Source organism: Coloeus monedula (assembly GCF_965178545.1).
Source record: "Coloeus monedula genome assembly, chromosome: 1".
Classification (NCBI taxonomy): Eukaryota; Metazoa; Chordata; class Aves; order Passeriformes; family Corvidae; genus Coloeus; species Coloeus monedula.
This window is the reverse complement of record NC_138781.1, coordinates 6,310,595-6,326,125: the sequence shown is the minus strand read 5'-3', so window position 1 is coordinate 6,326,125 and position 15,531 is coordinate 6,310,595. Positions and strand designations below refer to the sequence as shown.

At 42.7% G+C, this 15,531-nt stretch overlaps 1 protein-coding gene across 1 annotated transcript in view; it reads left to right on the top strand.

The window, feature by feature from the left end:
- The window catches only part of KMT2C (lysine methyltransferase 2C), a 193,907-nt gene extending 178,579 nt beyond the window's left edge, over nt 1-15,328 (top strand). The window contains 15 exon segments of the mRNA XM_082283329.1: nt 1,195-1,336; nt 2,459-2,606; nt 3,444-3,622; nt 3,718-3,872; nt 4,059-4,311; nt 4,896-5,035; nt 5,995-6,099; nt 7,948-9,067; nt 10,052-10,188; nt 10,344-10,486; nt 10,751-10,919; nt 11,797-11,913; nt 12,510-12,583; nt 12,971-13,079; nt 13,318-15,328. Of these exon segments, the coding sequence (XP_082139455.1) occupies nt 1,195-1,336; nt 2,459-2,606; nt 3,444-3,622; nt 3,718-3,872; nt 4,059-4,311; nt 4,896-5,035; nt 5,995-6,099; nt 7,948-9,067; nt 10,052-10,188; nt 10,344-10,486; nt 10,751-10,919; nt 11,797-11,913; nt 12,510-12,583; nt 12,971-13,079; nt 13,318-13,410 (3,084 nt within the window). The 3' untranslated portion in view covers nt 13,411-15,328.
- The last annotated feature ends 203 nt before the right edge of the window (nt 15,329-15,531 follow it).

Below are 15,531 nucleotides of genomic sequence, written 5' to 3'. Positions count from 1 at the left end.
TGCCTTTTATGCAACTAGAAGAAAAATAATCTTCTATTGCTATACTAGATAGTGCAGTGGTGAAACAGTCACCATTGTTTTACTCTCTGAAAGTGGAAATTGGTTCTGGAAACTGTGTTGTTGTAAACTAATTAAAAACTACAAGTGCTCTTTTAACAAATGGATGCTAAATAATGAAAATGGTAATTGCAGTTTTGTGGAGCAGAAAAGACTGAACTCTTAGTACTTCTCAAAGTCATTGAAAGCATTAAAGCATTTCTTAATGTGAATAAAATAAGAAATAGACTTTTTCTCATTTACCCACCAAGCCCTAACTAAGAACCTGACAACTCTGAACAAAATAGACTGTTTCTTGATGAGTTAATAACCCACGGCATTTAAAACGCAGTCTCTGAGATCAGAGTGGCAATATTGGGAGGGCAGCAAGATACTGAACAGGCAGAATCAAGTTGCTGCTTGGATACCCTGATATAAAAACCTGTTACAACCAGTGAGTGGTGTTTTCTCCAGCCTTACACAGTGCAGAAGCTGAGAATGGGACCTACAGAAACAGTTTTTGTGGCCAAAACTGAGTAATGAGGAATAGCTTTGTAGGCATTCAGCAACAACAACAGATACTGAAGTTCTCATTTAGTTTCCATTTAACATATGTGCAGTTGAATAAACTGGTGAGAAGTAGCCCAGAGTGTGAACTTGCAGAGTATCTGCTGCTCCTTGGTAGCTGCTTCAGTGACAGCTGCTCCTGTGCTGAATATGAGGCAGCTTCTCCTTCAGTGACAACTGGGAAGCTGACTTGTTTGTGGTGCTGGAGAGTCACTGTGGTCTAGCTCTCTCAGCACAGAGTTGGGACCTTTGCTGAAACTGTAGGAACTCATTTGAAACTGTTCCTTAAAATGTTACTTGTGCATTTTTGTAAACAGTTTAGCCACATCTTCTTTTGGTAATGTATTTGGCAATGTACTCATGTAAGCTGTTTCTCTGATGTCACTGATACAAGAAAAGCCAATCACTGTGTCTTTTACAGTAGATACTTTCCTGTATTTGGTCACATGCTTGGGCATCAACTAAGGCTGCTTGTCAGTGCTGTACTGGGGTGTAAAACTCTGAGTGGGTTACACTGTCTGGTACTGGAACAAGGCGAGTTCTCTCCCTGTGTTCCATCCTGATTGATGTTCTTTAATTAATGTCATGCAGCAGAACAATCTGAGCAATCCCCCGACCCCCCCGGCCTCTCTCCCTCCCACGCCGCCGCCTGTGGCCTGCCAGAAGTTGGTAAACGGCTTCGCCACCACGGAGGAACTCGCTGGCAAGGCTGGAGTGCTGGGAGGCCACGATGGTAAGGGTCATGTGTGTTGGTTCTGTAAAGTGAGTCTTTTTTGTAGCAAATGGCAAAACAGATCTTGGAATCACAGAATAAACTGAGTTGGAAGGGGCCCACCAGGATCATCGAGTTCAGCTCCTGGCCCAGCACAGGACACCCCCAAGAATCCCACCATGTGACCAAGAACGTTGTCCAAACACTTCTTGAACTCTGTCAGGCTGGTTCTGTGACCACTTTCCTGGGGAGCCTGTTCAGTGCCCAGCCACCCTCTGGGTGAAGAACCTTTTTCTGACATCCAACCTAAACATCCCCTGATACAGCTTCAGGCCGTTCCCTCAGGTCCCTGCACTGGTCACCAGAGAGAGGAGATCAGTGCCTGCCCCTCTGTATCCCATCATGAGGAGGCTGAAGGCTGCTGTGAGGTCTCCCCTCAGTCTCCTCCAGGCTATCTCCTACGATGCTTCTCACTTGCAGTACTGCTTTATAGAAACAAAATGCCCCAACTTTTTAAGGTTGTAATCATTACTACCCAGCAATATTTTACACCCATGTAGTGTCAGGTGTTGGTGCCTTTGCCTTGTTCCCTTTCAAAAACATGTTGAGAGCTAGACACACTCTTAAGAAATGAAAAAGTAAACCTTTAGATCAGTTTCTTGGGTCCAGTACAAAGGACTGGCATGATCTCCTTGAGTGAGCTCAAAGCTGTCTATCCAGAATGTGTGCAGTCAGTATGTATTTCCCGATGCTTATAATTTGGACTGTTAAAATTGCTTTCTGTTCTTTCTACTGGCTCCTTGTAAAGACTATTCAGTGATTAAAATCCTTTTTTTCACACCCCTTTTCCTTTGTTGTTAAAAAATTGGTGATTTTTTGTACTTCTGTGGGTTTTTTAAAGTAAACAAACATCCTCTCATGGTGGCAGAAGACACACTCAAAAGCCTTTCAAGCCCTGTTTGCTCAAAATGTGCAGGTTTTTTGTAAAAATGGAAGTTAATCCTCAACAGTCAAAATTTGTTGAACTCCCAAGTGTCTGAGAGTGGTGTCACCATCAGGCCCCACCCACCCCCAGCAGGCAGCATGTCTGTCTCTGAAGGAGCTGCCCAGATGTCTCACTGTGCTGTGCCTTTCTGCTTTCAGTTACCAAAGCTCTGGGGCCAAAGCAGTTCCAGTTGCCTTTCAGACCACAAGATGATTTATTAGCCAGAGCAATGGCTCAGGGCCCCAAAACTGTGGATGTTCCCGCTTCACTTCCAACACCACCTCACAACAACCAGGAGGAGTTAAGGTAGGTTTTCCTTGACATCTTCAGAAAGGTATTTGGAGCAGATTCTGTGATCTTCCAGTGGATGAGACTGTGAAGGTGTGGAGAAACAAAATCCATTGTGCACAGCCACAGAAGGGCAGAGAATGGAATGGGATCATTTTAACTCTTAACATTCCACATGTAGAGAGCAGCATGGTGAAATAGGTGATTCAAGCCATTGATAGACTCTAGATTCTGTTAAATTTTTAGGAACTCCTTACTTTGTGCTCTTAAAAGTAGAAGAAAATTATACAAATAGGTATTTTTCCTGGAGCAGTGTGGGGCTGTAGTGACAGGTGACTGCTGTAGCAGCAGCAGGACTGTGCAAGAGCCAGCCTGAAACTGCACAACTCCACTGAGTTTCCCAGGTGAGAAACACTGGTTGGAACGTGAGTCTCCCTGCAGAGATCTTCCCTTTTGGCCTCCCTTGCACTTGCCTACCCAAAATATGGGTGTCTCTGGAACTCTGGAGCCTGTATGTGGACAAAGACCAGACAGATTAAATATTAAAATATCAAATATTAAATATTTAAATATTAAATATCAGATATTAAATGGTAATTTTTTACACTGGTAGAGCCATGGGAAACAGAGGGTGTGGCTTTGTTAGTGTCTGTTTTTCTTCATGGATCTTTCCCAAGAAATGGAATATGTGTGCAGTGGAATACGAGATACCCAGGAGTGACGGCCGACCACCTACTTGTGTTCCGTGACCAGTACAAGAAGCAAGTTCATTTTAGCTTCCTGTCATGATTTATAACTTTGGTTTACCAAAAGTTTAGTCCATTTCCAAAACAGCTTTTTTGGGTTTTGTTCTAGGGTTCAAGATCACTGTGAGGACAGGGACACTCCTGATAGCTTTGTTCCTTCTTCCTCTCCTGAAAGTGTGGTGGGAATGGAGATCAGTCGCTACCCAGACTTGTCAGTTGTAAAGGAGGAGAACCCAGAACCTGTCCCATCTCCCATCATTCCCATCCTACCCAGCAGCACTGGGAAAGGTGAGGCTGCAGCAGAGTGAACACAACTTAGGATTGTTTTTTTCTGTATTCCTGTAAGTGCAGGATTAACCTGCTGTATTGTGTTCTATTTTCAGGTTCAGAAGCCAAGAGGAATTACATAAAATCAGAACCTGGTTCAGGAGCATTACCTGGTTCTGGCTTCTTTGCCTCCCAGCTTGGACCATCCCAGAATGGTCCTAAATCTGGCCTTATCTCTGTAGCAATTACTTTACATCCCACAGCTGCTGAGGTAAAAGGAATAGGCCTGTATTACATACATAAAGTACAACAGCAGTTAATTTGGTTTATATATAGTGACTCTGAGGGGGTTACAGTGCAATAATGCTGCTATTGCAATCTTCTAATAGTTTGTACTTCTGCTGCCTGAAATTCCTGTCAGATGTAAACAAAGGTTTGTTTTTATTACTGTTTTTAGAACATCAGTAGTGTTGTAGCAGCATTCTCCAACCTGCTCCACGTCAGAATTCCCAACAGTTATGAGGTCAGTAATGCTCCAGACATCCCATCCTCCATGGCAGCCACCAACACTCACAGAGGGAACCCATCTATGGACTACAGGCAGCACTTGCTCCTGCAGGGTCCCCAGGCAGGATCCATGGGACCTGCCAGGATCGTGGGGCCCTATGGACTGAAGCAGCCCAGTGTGCCCTTCCCTGCCAACAGCAATGGTGAGTGGGCTTTAACTTCCAGGTGTTCGGTACCAGGCTTTAACTGAGTCAGTATTGATACCTTTCAGCCTCATATAAATTCATGCTCTAGAACTCAATAGTTGATTCTTGTTCCAAATAAAACTTTTCTCTTCTTACATGATGATGTAGATGCTGCTGGATTTAACCATGAGTAGTTCTCAGTAGTTCTGATTTCCATTACCTGTTTACATCACTTTGAGTGAGACGTTTCTCCCATAACTCATAATATTATTGGTTTTTTGGGGGTTTTTTGTCCAGTCTGGTTTTAAATCCATCGTTCAGAGAGATTGTTCCCATGCTGGAAAGCTTGACATGGTTGCTTAAGCCTGTATTCCCATGTTAGTTTATTTTGTCATTTTTTTACACAAGAACGTATTTTTGCCTTGTTTACACAGTTGGTTTTGGTCTGATTTATACAATTTATCCATCAGGTAAAGGTTTAAAGCTCTCCTTCCATGCCCTGTCCAGGAGGGTGCTAGTCGTCTAGACCAGTGAATAGTACTGTGATCTCTGATAAGTTTGGTTTGATTGATACAGCCTCTGACAGATAATCTGTTCCCTAGGTCTGGCTGGCTACAAGGATCACAGCCAGAACATGGCAGAAGGCTCAGCACTGAGGCCTCGCTGGTGCTCCCACTGCAAGGTCGTGGTTCTGGGCAGTGGGGTGAGGAAATCCTTCAAAGACCTGCCCTTCCTCAAACAGGTCAGTACTGAAGTGGGCAGGGCCCTGCACTCCACTGGGGCTCCTTAAAGCAAGGGATAGCACAAAGTGCTGTTTGTCCTGCCAGCTGAGAGCACTTCCAGCTGCCTGTGTAGTCCCCCATCCCTGTGTGGCCTAATTCAGGGTGGGACATGCAAGCACATTTGCAGTACAGCTCAAAAATGGCAAAGTTGTTATTACTGATACAAAATGAATTCCAGTACGTTTCATAAAATAGGCCCCCATCTATGGGAGTTTTCAAAGTTCTGCTACCAACCTCCTTCCCTGCCCTGTTCAGGGACCTCAGTTTAAAAAAAAAGCTCCTTTGTGAGGCAGCTGTGTTGCTGTGTCAGGAATTACTGTAAGAGCAGGAATACTTGAACTCCTTTTGGGCAGGAATCAGATTTCAGTCACAATCTCTTGTCCTTACACTGGGAACTGTCATTCCTTCAAAAAGTGCCATTGCTCTTCAATGACCAGGAGGTGACTACACCACAAAGACATAGGCAGAACTTGCATAGAGTATAGAGTTCATGCAGGCAGGAATGCACTGAATTAATTCCCTGTAAGGTTTTGCAGATGGATCAGTAGATAAAACAGTGTGATCTGGCTTTGATTAGGCTGAAGTGAGACATTCTTTTGCCATCTAAAGATAAAAGAAAAAGGATTTTACTTTGCAAGAGTGCCTATGGAACAGATGGGTGCATGGTGTAGAATGCTTTATTTTGATTGTTAAACTTCTGTGAAAGGCAGGAAATGCTGAAGAACAAGGGTGGAGGTGGTAGCAATGTTAGATCTGTCAAATAATCAAGTATTTATATCACAGCATCGCTCATTATTTCACAAATGTTCTACAAATAAAAGAGTTTTCAGCCAGATTGGAAGACTTGTTTCATTACATTTACTATGTGAAAAATGGTATTAAAATGCACTTCTGGTACTCTTCTGTGTTTGATTCCCAGGATTCCCAAGAAGGCTCAGATAAAATGAAGGACATTGTATTCTGTAGCAACAACTGCTTTGTTCTTTATTCAGCAGCTGTGCAAGCAAAAAACTCAGAGAACAAAGTAAGTATCAAACACTGGCAGACCCAAGTGAGCTGAAATTATTGCAGCTATTTGTTGGAGAACAGAAAGGGGGCAAGGGGGAAGCTTGCACTTCACTAGGGAGGTTTATAAATTAGTTACTCTGTATTCGGACATTGAGATTCTGAACCAGTAGTGTGAAATAAAAATCATATTTGCAGAACTTTCTGTCTGACAGATCCATGGCAGAAAAGTCTCCACCTTTGGCTGCTCTCCCAGGCTTTGAAGATGCAGTCTCAAAGTCATTCAAGTTCTCTGGGCATTGTACACAACCACAGACACGTTTTTAGGGGGTGTATCCTGCACTTGGATTTGGCTTTTATGGTTAAAAAATAAAATTACAACTGTAAAAATAATACCTGAGCAGCAAGTTTGCAAAAGGAGTTTCATTTGTTCAGTGTAACTGAGAAAACACAATCCTGTTCCCTGACTTTATTTGGGCAAAGCTGCCATTCTAAAGCTTTGATTACCAAAACAGTAAGGAGCCTGTGAGCTGACAATGACCAGCAAAAGGAGATTCTGATTACTGGAGAAGGACATTTGAAGAAGTTCATTCAGCTGAAAGTGGAATTAGGCCATGGAATTTTCTCAGGTGGTAACGGATATTCTGCTGTAGTTCTCTACCTGCAGACACTGCAAGGGGTGTCTGACACCTGAGAGAAATGGGGCATCATTTTGTACTGTGTCCAGAGTCAGAGGAAGGTGAACTTAAATTTATCTAATTATTCAGTCATTAAAAGTGACGTAGTCTTCACTCAAGACTGAATGATCCTGCTGAGTTTCTCACAGTTAAAATTTTTTGAGTACTTCTTTTAACTAACTTGTCTTCTGCTGTTTCTAGATCAAATGTGCCTTTTTTCCCCGAAACCATTGGACAGAACAGGCCATGTCCTTCAAGCTTTACCTAATTAATGTGTTCTCATAGTCCTGTATAGACTGTATAGTTTGAAGTCTTCCTTCAAGTGCATCCTACTTACTTTCTCAGGAGAAATTGAACAAAAAAAATGCAACCCTGGAGAAGATAACTGTGTGTACATCCACATGCTTTTAGTGTCCCATGTAGCTCATTTTCAGTTGTATATAAACAGGGTAACACTCCTCTACAAGTGCATCAGCATGTACCTAATTAAGATAATTAAATGTCATGTTCAGCCTCTTGATCCTTTAATTTACTCTTTCAAGATTAATCACACAAACCACATTAAGCACTTCATAATCTAAACTTCCTTTGTTGTTCTTGTTTTCTCTCTTAGGTTTGTTTTTTCACAAATCTCTGCAGGTGTAATTCTTGTTTACTGTGACTGAATAGTTCAAGTCCTCAAGGTGTATCTAATCCAGAGCCCTGCAGGAATTTTTCCTCACTTGTTTCCAGGAAAAAAATATGTGGCATTAGTTCTAAATTTTCTGCTTGTACCAAACACCAGATTCTTATGCTTTAGATTAGTTCTGTTACCCATATTTTAAGGTTACTTTGTGTTGTAACAAAACTTTCTGAGAATTCCTAAGAACTAAAGCTGGCAGTCAGTTCACTGAGGGCAGTTGAGGAGTTTTACATTCATTCAGAACCTGGACAAAGGATTATCTGTGCTTTCTCTCATGTGTTAAAGAGCACCACATTCTGGGTAGGCTGGGAGAATTTCCTGTTCCAAATCCCGGCTCTAGCTGTGGTAACATGGGTCAGGATAATTTCCACCTTCCTCTGTTGCTGCATCTTGATTTCAGGCATTTGGAGAAGCCTCTCCTGTACTGAGCTGCCCTTGTTTTCAGGACATGTTTAATGGTTAACAACTTTGGGATCTTTTTCTTAAAGAGTTTTCTGTTGCTTATCAGGAATCGGTCCCAACCCTGCCACAGTCGCCGATGAAGGAGAGGCCACCCAAAGCATTCCACCAGTACAGCAACAACATCTCCACTTTGGATGTCCACTGTCTGCCTCAGCTGCAGGAAAAGGTTTCTCCACCCTCATCACCCCCCATCATGTTCCCCCCGGCATTTGAAGCAGCCAAGGTAGAGGCAAAACCGGATGAGCTGAAGGTAACGGTGAAACTCAAACCCAGGTTAAAAGCAATACACAGCAGTCTGGAGGACTGCCGGCCTCCCAGTAAGAAATGGAAAGGGATGAAATGGAAAAAATGGAGCATTCAGATTGTGATTCCTAAAGGATCATTCAAACCTCCTTGTGAAGAAGAAATAGATGAGTTTCTTAAAAAACTGGGCACAACCCTTAAACCAGATCCTGTGCCTAAAGACTACAGGAAATGTTGCTTCTGTCATGAGGAAGGCGATGGATTAACTGATGGACCAGCAAGGCTTCTCAACCTGGATTTAGACCTTTGGGTCCATTTGAATTGTGCTCTTTGGTCTACAGAAGTGTATGAGACACAAGCTGGTGCCTTAATAAACGTAGAACTAGCACTGCGGAGAGGCCTGCAGATGAAATGCATGTTCTGTCACAAAATGGGTGCCACCAGCGGTTGCCACAGGTTAAGGTGCACCAATATTTATCACTTTACCTGTGCCATTAAAGCACAATGCATGTTTTTCAAAGACAAGACCATGCTTTGCCCCATGCACAAACCAAAGGGAACTCATGAGCAGGAGCTGAGTTACTTCGCAGTGTTCCGGAGGGTGTACGTGCAGCGTGACGAGGTGCGGCAGATCGCCAGCATCGTCCAGCGCGGGGAGCGCGACCACACCTTCCGTGTGGGAAGCCTCATTTTCCATGCCGTGGGCCAGCTGCTGCCACAGCAGATGCAGGCCTTCCACTCCTCCAAAGCCCTCTTCCCCGTGGGATACGAGGCCAGCCGGCTGTACTGGAGCATGAGGTACGCCAACAGGCGCTGCCGCTATCTCTGCTCCATCGAGGAGAAGGATGGGCTCCCGCTCTTCGTCATCAAGGTGGTGGAGCAGGGCCATGAGGATCTGGTCCTGACTGATACAACACCTAAAGGTAAATTTTGTGAGCTAAGATGGTGAATTTGTGGGTTGGCTGTTCATTGTGGTACTGCTGATTCCTGTGGTATGAGACCTGTTTGAAACAACTGTTGCAGGCGCTGTTCTAATGTAATGTTTATAGTGAGCTTCCAGGGCCCATTTTTAATACTGTGCTGTGAAGACTCTGGACACCTCTAAAGAAATTGCATAAGCTGCAGATCAGAAGAATTTTTCCAAGTCCACAGAGGAGACCTAAGATGGAGTATTGAAAATGAATTAAAGCAGTAGGAAAGTCAGCACAAGTTTCCTTTTGTGAAAAGTGACTTTGTTTAAATACAGAGCCATTGCTCAGTTCTCTTCAAATCAGCTGGGCTCAAGTTAGGGAGCTCTAAAAACAGCTGAGTGACCATGTTGTTCTCAGGGTGGGTAATGTCTCTGTCAGGGCTACGAATGTCAGTGTGTCCATAAACATATGGGCAGGTCTTGGAAATCAGCTTGTGGATGTGCTGGAGGCCTGTAACCCTCCGGGTCTCGAGGCCTTGGTGCTGTGGGTGTCAGTATCCTCAGCCCCACTCTGCCCAGTCAGACCAGTGCCAGGGAATTGCCCACAGAGAACAAGCACTGACTACGAACAATCAGTTAAAATAGATTATATCATGTATTTTCAGAAAATCCTACTTTTCCAGGATTTCTCAAGAGAACCTGTCCGTGTTCATGTCAGAGGACTGGAAGTTTCCATGCTGAGAACACTGAAAGCTTCATTTCTGAGAACTGAGGGTGCAGAATCAATGGTGTGTTTATTTGGGATTTGTTCAATCCCAAAAATTAGCAACTCACCAAATCATTCTCCACTTCACTTTTTAGATCCTGGCCTGTTTGTATAGGCAGTCAAAGACAAAAGCTTTGTCAGTACTGGGTTCTGGTTCCCATATCCTCAGGCATTTGGTTTTTTGTCTTTTATTTTTTGGATGACTGTAATTCTCTCCCGATGGTTGTGTAGGTGTGTGGGATAAAATCTTGGAGCCCGTTGCTTCTGTTAGAAAAGAATCTGAAATGCTCCAGCTGTTCCCCGGCTATCTGAAGGGTGAAGACCTCTTTGGTTTGACAGTCTCTGCAGTGGCCAGGATTGCAGAATCGGTGAGTTCACCACCCCAGTTCTTGCTGGATCATCCCAGTTGCTGGCTAGGCACATGAGAAGGGGAACAGAAAGAAGTGTGGAAAAGTAAACCTTTTGTTAGACATGTAATTAAACACATAATTATTTGTAATTTTTTTCTTTCTCTATTTTGCAGCTGCCAGGGGTTGAGGCCTGTGAGAACTACACTTTCCGCTATGGCCGAAACCCCTTAATGGAACTTCCTCTTGCCATCAACCCCACGGGCTGTGCCCGTGCCGAGCCTAAAATGAGTACCCATGTCAAGAGGTTTGTGTTAAGGTATTTTGTTTTAATTTCACATAGTACAGCCCAGGGTTTATAGGCTGCTTTAGGGTTTTTTGTGCTTTCGTCTGCTGCTTACAAACCCTGTCGTCCTTGGCTGTGAATGTGCATGCCCCGGTCAGAGGAACTGCTTTGTGTCACTGCTAGCTGGCTTTAAGTGTCTGTATGTCTGAGAGGATTTTTAATGGGTTTCCTGGCTGTTTTCAGAGAAATCTTCAGTTTTTCTTGTATTCTTTCCTGTTACATGCCCAATTCCTACAGGCCTCACACCTTGAATAGCACCAGCACATCGAAGTCCTTTCAGAGCACAGTCACGGGGGAGCTGAACGCGCCTTACAGCAAACAGTTCGTCCATTCCAAGTCCTCTCAGTACCGCAAGATGAAAACCGAGTGGAAATCCAACGTGTACCTGGCTCGCTCTCGCATTCAGGTCAGTTCCCATGGCAGAAAATGGATAGTTAGAAAATCACATATGCTTTATTCATACCTGGTTTACAGCTGAATTCTGTAGATGTCGTATTTTATATATAAATATTTGTATAAATCTAGATTAAAATTTGAAACTAAACCTGTTGGAAAATTCTTTCCAGTCTCGTCCCAAAACCAGCAATTTTTACGTGGCACATCAATTGCATAGATTTACCTTAAGTAAGATTTCTTTCTAATTATTATAAATGTCTTAAAAACTCATTTGTTAAAGTCATCGAGAAAAAAGGGTTTTTCAGGTTTTGGGATGTTCTGGGGGTTTTAACCTATTTCTCAAAACCTTAGTAAAACTTAATAAAAATAGAAATACACAGTGGAAGCATGAGATGCTCAGGCCAAGCTGATGAAGTGGTACAAGACCGGCAGGAAAATCTCAGTATTTGCTTGCCCTTGTAACTATATGAAATCTGTTGATTTATGTGATGCTGCTAGTTTGCCCCACAGAATGTTTTGGAGAAGCTTTGTCACTAATCTGGCCGTGCGTGGACACGGTTGTTGTTTATTTTAGGTTGGACTTGGCCATGCCTGGGTTCCTCTCAGGTGTCTCTGGCCTAGCACGACCCACTTTTATTTCTCAGTGAATCTATAGCCTTTGCACAGTCAGGTGTCAGAGGGGTAAGAGCAGCTTTCTTACTGAGACAGCAGCTGAGTTTTCTTGGATCTCTGTGAGGCTGGATTCTGCATTGGGCTGTTAAAGCATCAGTTACTCTACAGTGCTGCTTCCCTCTCTTCAACTACTTCCCTTTCCACTGCTGGTTTGGGGAATGGTGAGGAACACAGTGTGAGTGTGAAGCTACTAACTCTCAATGTACTTTCTGTAGGGCCTGGGTTTATATGCTGCTCGAGACATTGAAAAGCACACAATGGTCATTGAATATATCGGAACGATTATCCGCAATGAGGTAGCAAACAGGAAGGAGAAGCTCTATGAATCTCAGGTAAGGTTGGTTGTTCATTCTCTCTTTCCCCTTCCCCATTCAGACATTCATACAACAAAACAAATGCTGTTGTGCCTGATGAATTCAGGTCCCCTGATTTGTTTTCTGCTGTGCTATAAATGCCACAGGCTAAAAATACAACCAGAGGAATATACAGTGATTGTTATTAGAGTATTTCAGTGTTTAATAAATCTCACAGCACCCTGGCCAGGTAGGGAGGACACAGCTCTGGCAGAGGTGTCAGGACCTCAGTTTTTAATGAGAACTTCTTAAATTTAAAGCCAATTCCTTTGTGTGACTTGATGGCATTGTAACAGTGCCTGTCTGGGAAGCACTCGAATATCCTGAAAGGCTCGAATGATGAAAGGCAGTATGGAAATTCTCAGGAGAACCTGAATTGGTTTGTGTTTATGACCCATCATCCCTCAGAAACCTGTGGGGATACAGGCAGTACATGACAGTGCTTTCCCTCGTGAGCCTGGGGGCAGTGCCTGATCTGGAATCCAGGAGGGCACTTGGAGCTGGCCCATGTTGGGTTCATCACTGGCAATGCAGTAAAACTTCACCAGAGTTCTTGTCCCACTTGTGCCTTTCAGAACCGTGGCGTGTACATGTTCCGCATTGACAACGACCACGTCATCGACGCCACTCTGACGGGAGGCCCTGCAAGGTGGGTGGCCCTGGAGGGGTCCCTGACATCCTCCTGGGGCATCTCCCACCTTGGCTTGGGACTGTTGGAGGCTCTGAGTTTGTGGGGTTTGTTTTCTGAGCTGGTACATTCAAACTGTCCCAACTGTCTCTCTTCCATCAGCTTTGCTCATCTTTCAGTTACATTTCATGGCAGCTATGAAGAAAAGAAATTTTTTTGATCCTTGATTTTTTTTGACACTTGATTTTTTTTCATGTTTCTTTACCTAGAAAAAGTACAGAGTAATGTAATTACAAGTGAAAAAGCGGTGAGCCCGTGGAGCTATGGCCATCCTGAGGTTTGGTTCAGATCTGCCTCAAGGGATGGGTGTTCCTAAAAGGTTTCATCTGTCCCACTCTTCCTTTGTAGGTACATCAACCATTCATGTGCGCCCAACTGCGTGGCTGAGGTGGTCACTTTTGAGAGAGGACACAAAATTATCATCAGCTCCAGCAGAAGAATCCAGAAGGGAGAAGAGGTAGGGCAGGTTCTGGCTTTACACCCCTCTTGCCACGTGCATCCATTCGTGATTTCTGGCCAGTGGCACAACTTGTTTATGCTGGGGGGAGGTGACATTTCCCTTCCCCTTTCCTGTAAAACTGTGCCTGTCCCTTACAGTGCAGCCTCTGCTGTGTTTTGCTGTTAACCTGGAGCTACAGGGAAAGCTGTGGCAAATCCCAGCTGTTCCATAACCACTCTCCTGCCTCTCTTTCCAGCTTTGCTATGACTATAAGTTTGATTTTGAAGATGACCAGCACAAGATTCCATGTCACTGTGGAGCTGTAAACTGCCGAAAGTGGATGAACTAGAATGCATTCCTTGCTGTCTTTGAGGGTTGCTTGTCCCTAGGAAGAAGTGATTCACATTTTGATTTTGTCGACGGAAAATTGTTGCCTTTCTGAAGGGGAAAAAAAAAATCACTTCTGGAAATACAGATTGCTACACAAGTATTTAAAAAGAAAAGGAAAAAAAAAAAGGAAAAATAACCCACAAACCAACAAGCACCAGAAGCAAGCCGGCAAAATCTGAAGCTGACTTTCCAGACACGTGGAGGTGAAACTGAGTTAACAGAATGGTCCAGCACTTTTGTTTTTGAGCTCACTAAGGAGAAACTGTTTAACTTGGGCAAAGAACCGCTGGCTGACCTGCAGGAGGGCAGGGGCCACTATGAATGTAAGACTGAAATCACCAGCGAAAGGGAGAAGTCCAAAGTGCTGGCCACAGCCTTATTTGATAAAGGGGCAGGCCCTCTAATTAAAGAAAAAATTTTAAATAAAAGTAGACACCACTGAACAAGGAATGTACTGAAACGACTTCCTTAGGGATAGAGCTAAGGGAAAAAATAACTTGCACTAAAATACATTTAAATACTTGATTCCATGAGTCAGTTTATTGTAGTTTTTGATTTCTGTAAAATAAGAGAACCTTTTTGTATTTATTATTGAATAAGTGAATGAAGCTATTTTTAAAAAGAAAGTTAGAAGAAAGCCAAGCTGCTGCTGTTACCTGCAGAACTAACAAACTCTGTTACTTTGTATAAAAGTGTAAATATTTTGAGAAAAAATACAGTATAAAAATAGTTATTGACCAAATGCTACCAGACTCTGCAGCAGTTCGGGTGCTTATTCTCAAACGTTGATAGGGATGTTACAATACGATCTCATGTGCTCACGGACATGTGATTCCCAGTTCGGAATAACCAAAATCTCAATTTAAAGAGAGGGGTTTTGTATGTTTAAAGCAGTCTCAACTGTGGTCTTACGAGAATTTTTTTAAGTAAACCTTAAGCCTGGTAAAGGCATGTATATTACAACTCTGACTTTTGTAGATGTTTGGGTAATTTAGATTAATTTTATTTGTATTATATTGTTGCATCCCTATTTCTTAAGTCAGGTTTTTTTGTGCTTACAATTTGTGATAACTGTGAATAACTGCTAAAACCACCCAAAATAGAGGCTGGACATGGTTTTTTTTTCTTCAGCAAAAGTAGTCAAGGATTAGGTGACTGTTCAGCCTACGTTAAATCATGTAAACAGCATAGAATCAGTTGGAGCTTCAGTCTGATGCGATAGCCTTCTTAAAAGGAAAACAAGGAAAAAAATTAGGTGTAATGTGCTTGCAGCTGCAGGACTCTGGCAATAGGGTTTTGGAAAATGTAATTTAAAGATGTGTTTGTATGGATTGTTTTTGTTTACATTTCTTTAAAAAAATAAAACACTGTTTTGTGTTTGCTTGTAGAAATTTAATCAGCATTTTGAACCAGGTTAGCTTTTTATTTTGTACTTAAAATTCTGGTACTGACACTTCACAGGCTAAATATTAAAAAAAAAAATGAAGTTTTTTTTTTTTTGTGTGCACAATTAAAGTGGACTGTAAACTGTTGGTATATTCAGTAATACAGTTCTGAACTTGTAATGTATATGGCATGATGTATTTTTATCTTACAGAATAAATCAATTGTATATATTTTTCTCTTGATAAATAGCTGTATTAAATTGTTTCTTGAATATTTTTCTTCTCTTGTACAATATTCCAACATCCTACCAGTATTTGTCCTACAGTTTTTTCTGTTCTGTATAATAGTATCTAATGTTGGCAAAAAAAATACAAAAACACCACAAAAAAAAAGAATTTTTTGAAGTATACAGAGTGTTATGGGTTTTGGAATTTGTGGAAACAGATTTAGAAGATCAGCATTTACGAATAAAAATATTTTACATCTATAAAGTGCATCCTCCTGTTGTCATTTGATGTGTCTGGTTTCTGCTTCTTCCAGGACTTGTGTCTGCTTCCACCAGGGAGAAGCATTTGCCTTCCCTGTTCTCCAGTGCAAGCTGCATCCTAACTTCCACAGTGGGTGCCACATCCTCAACCCATCAGTTTGAACACAACAACACCCTGTCCAGTCTCCTCCATCCTGCAGGTTCCAA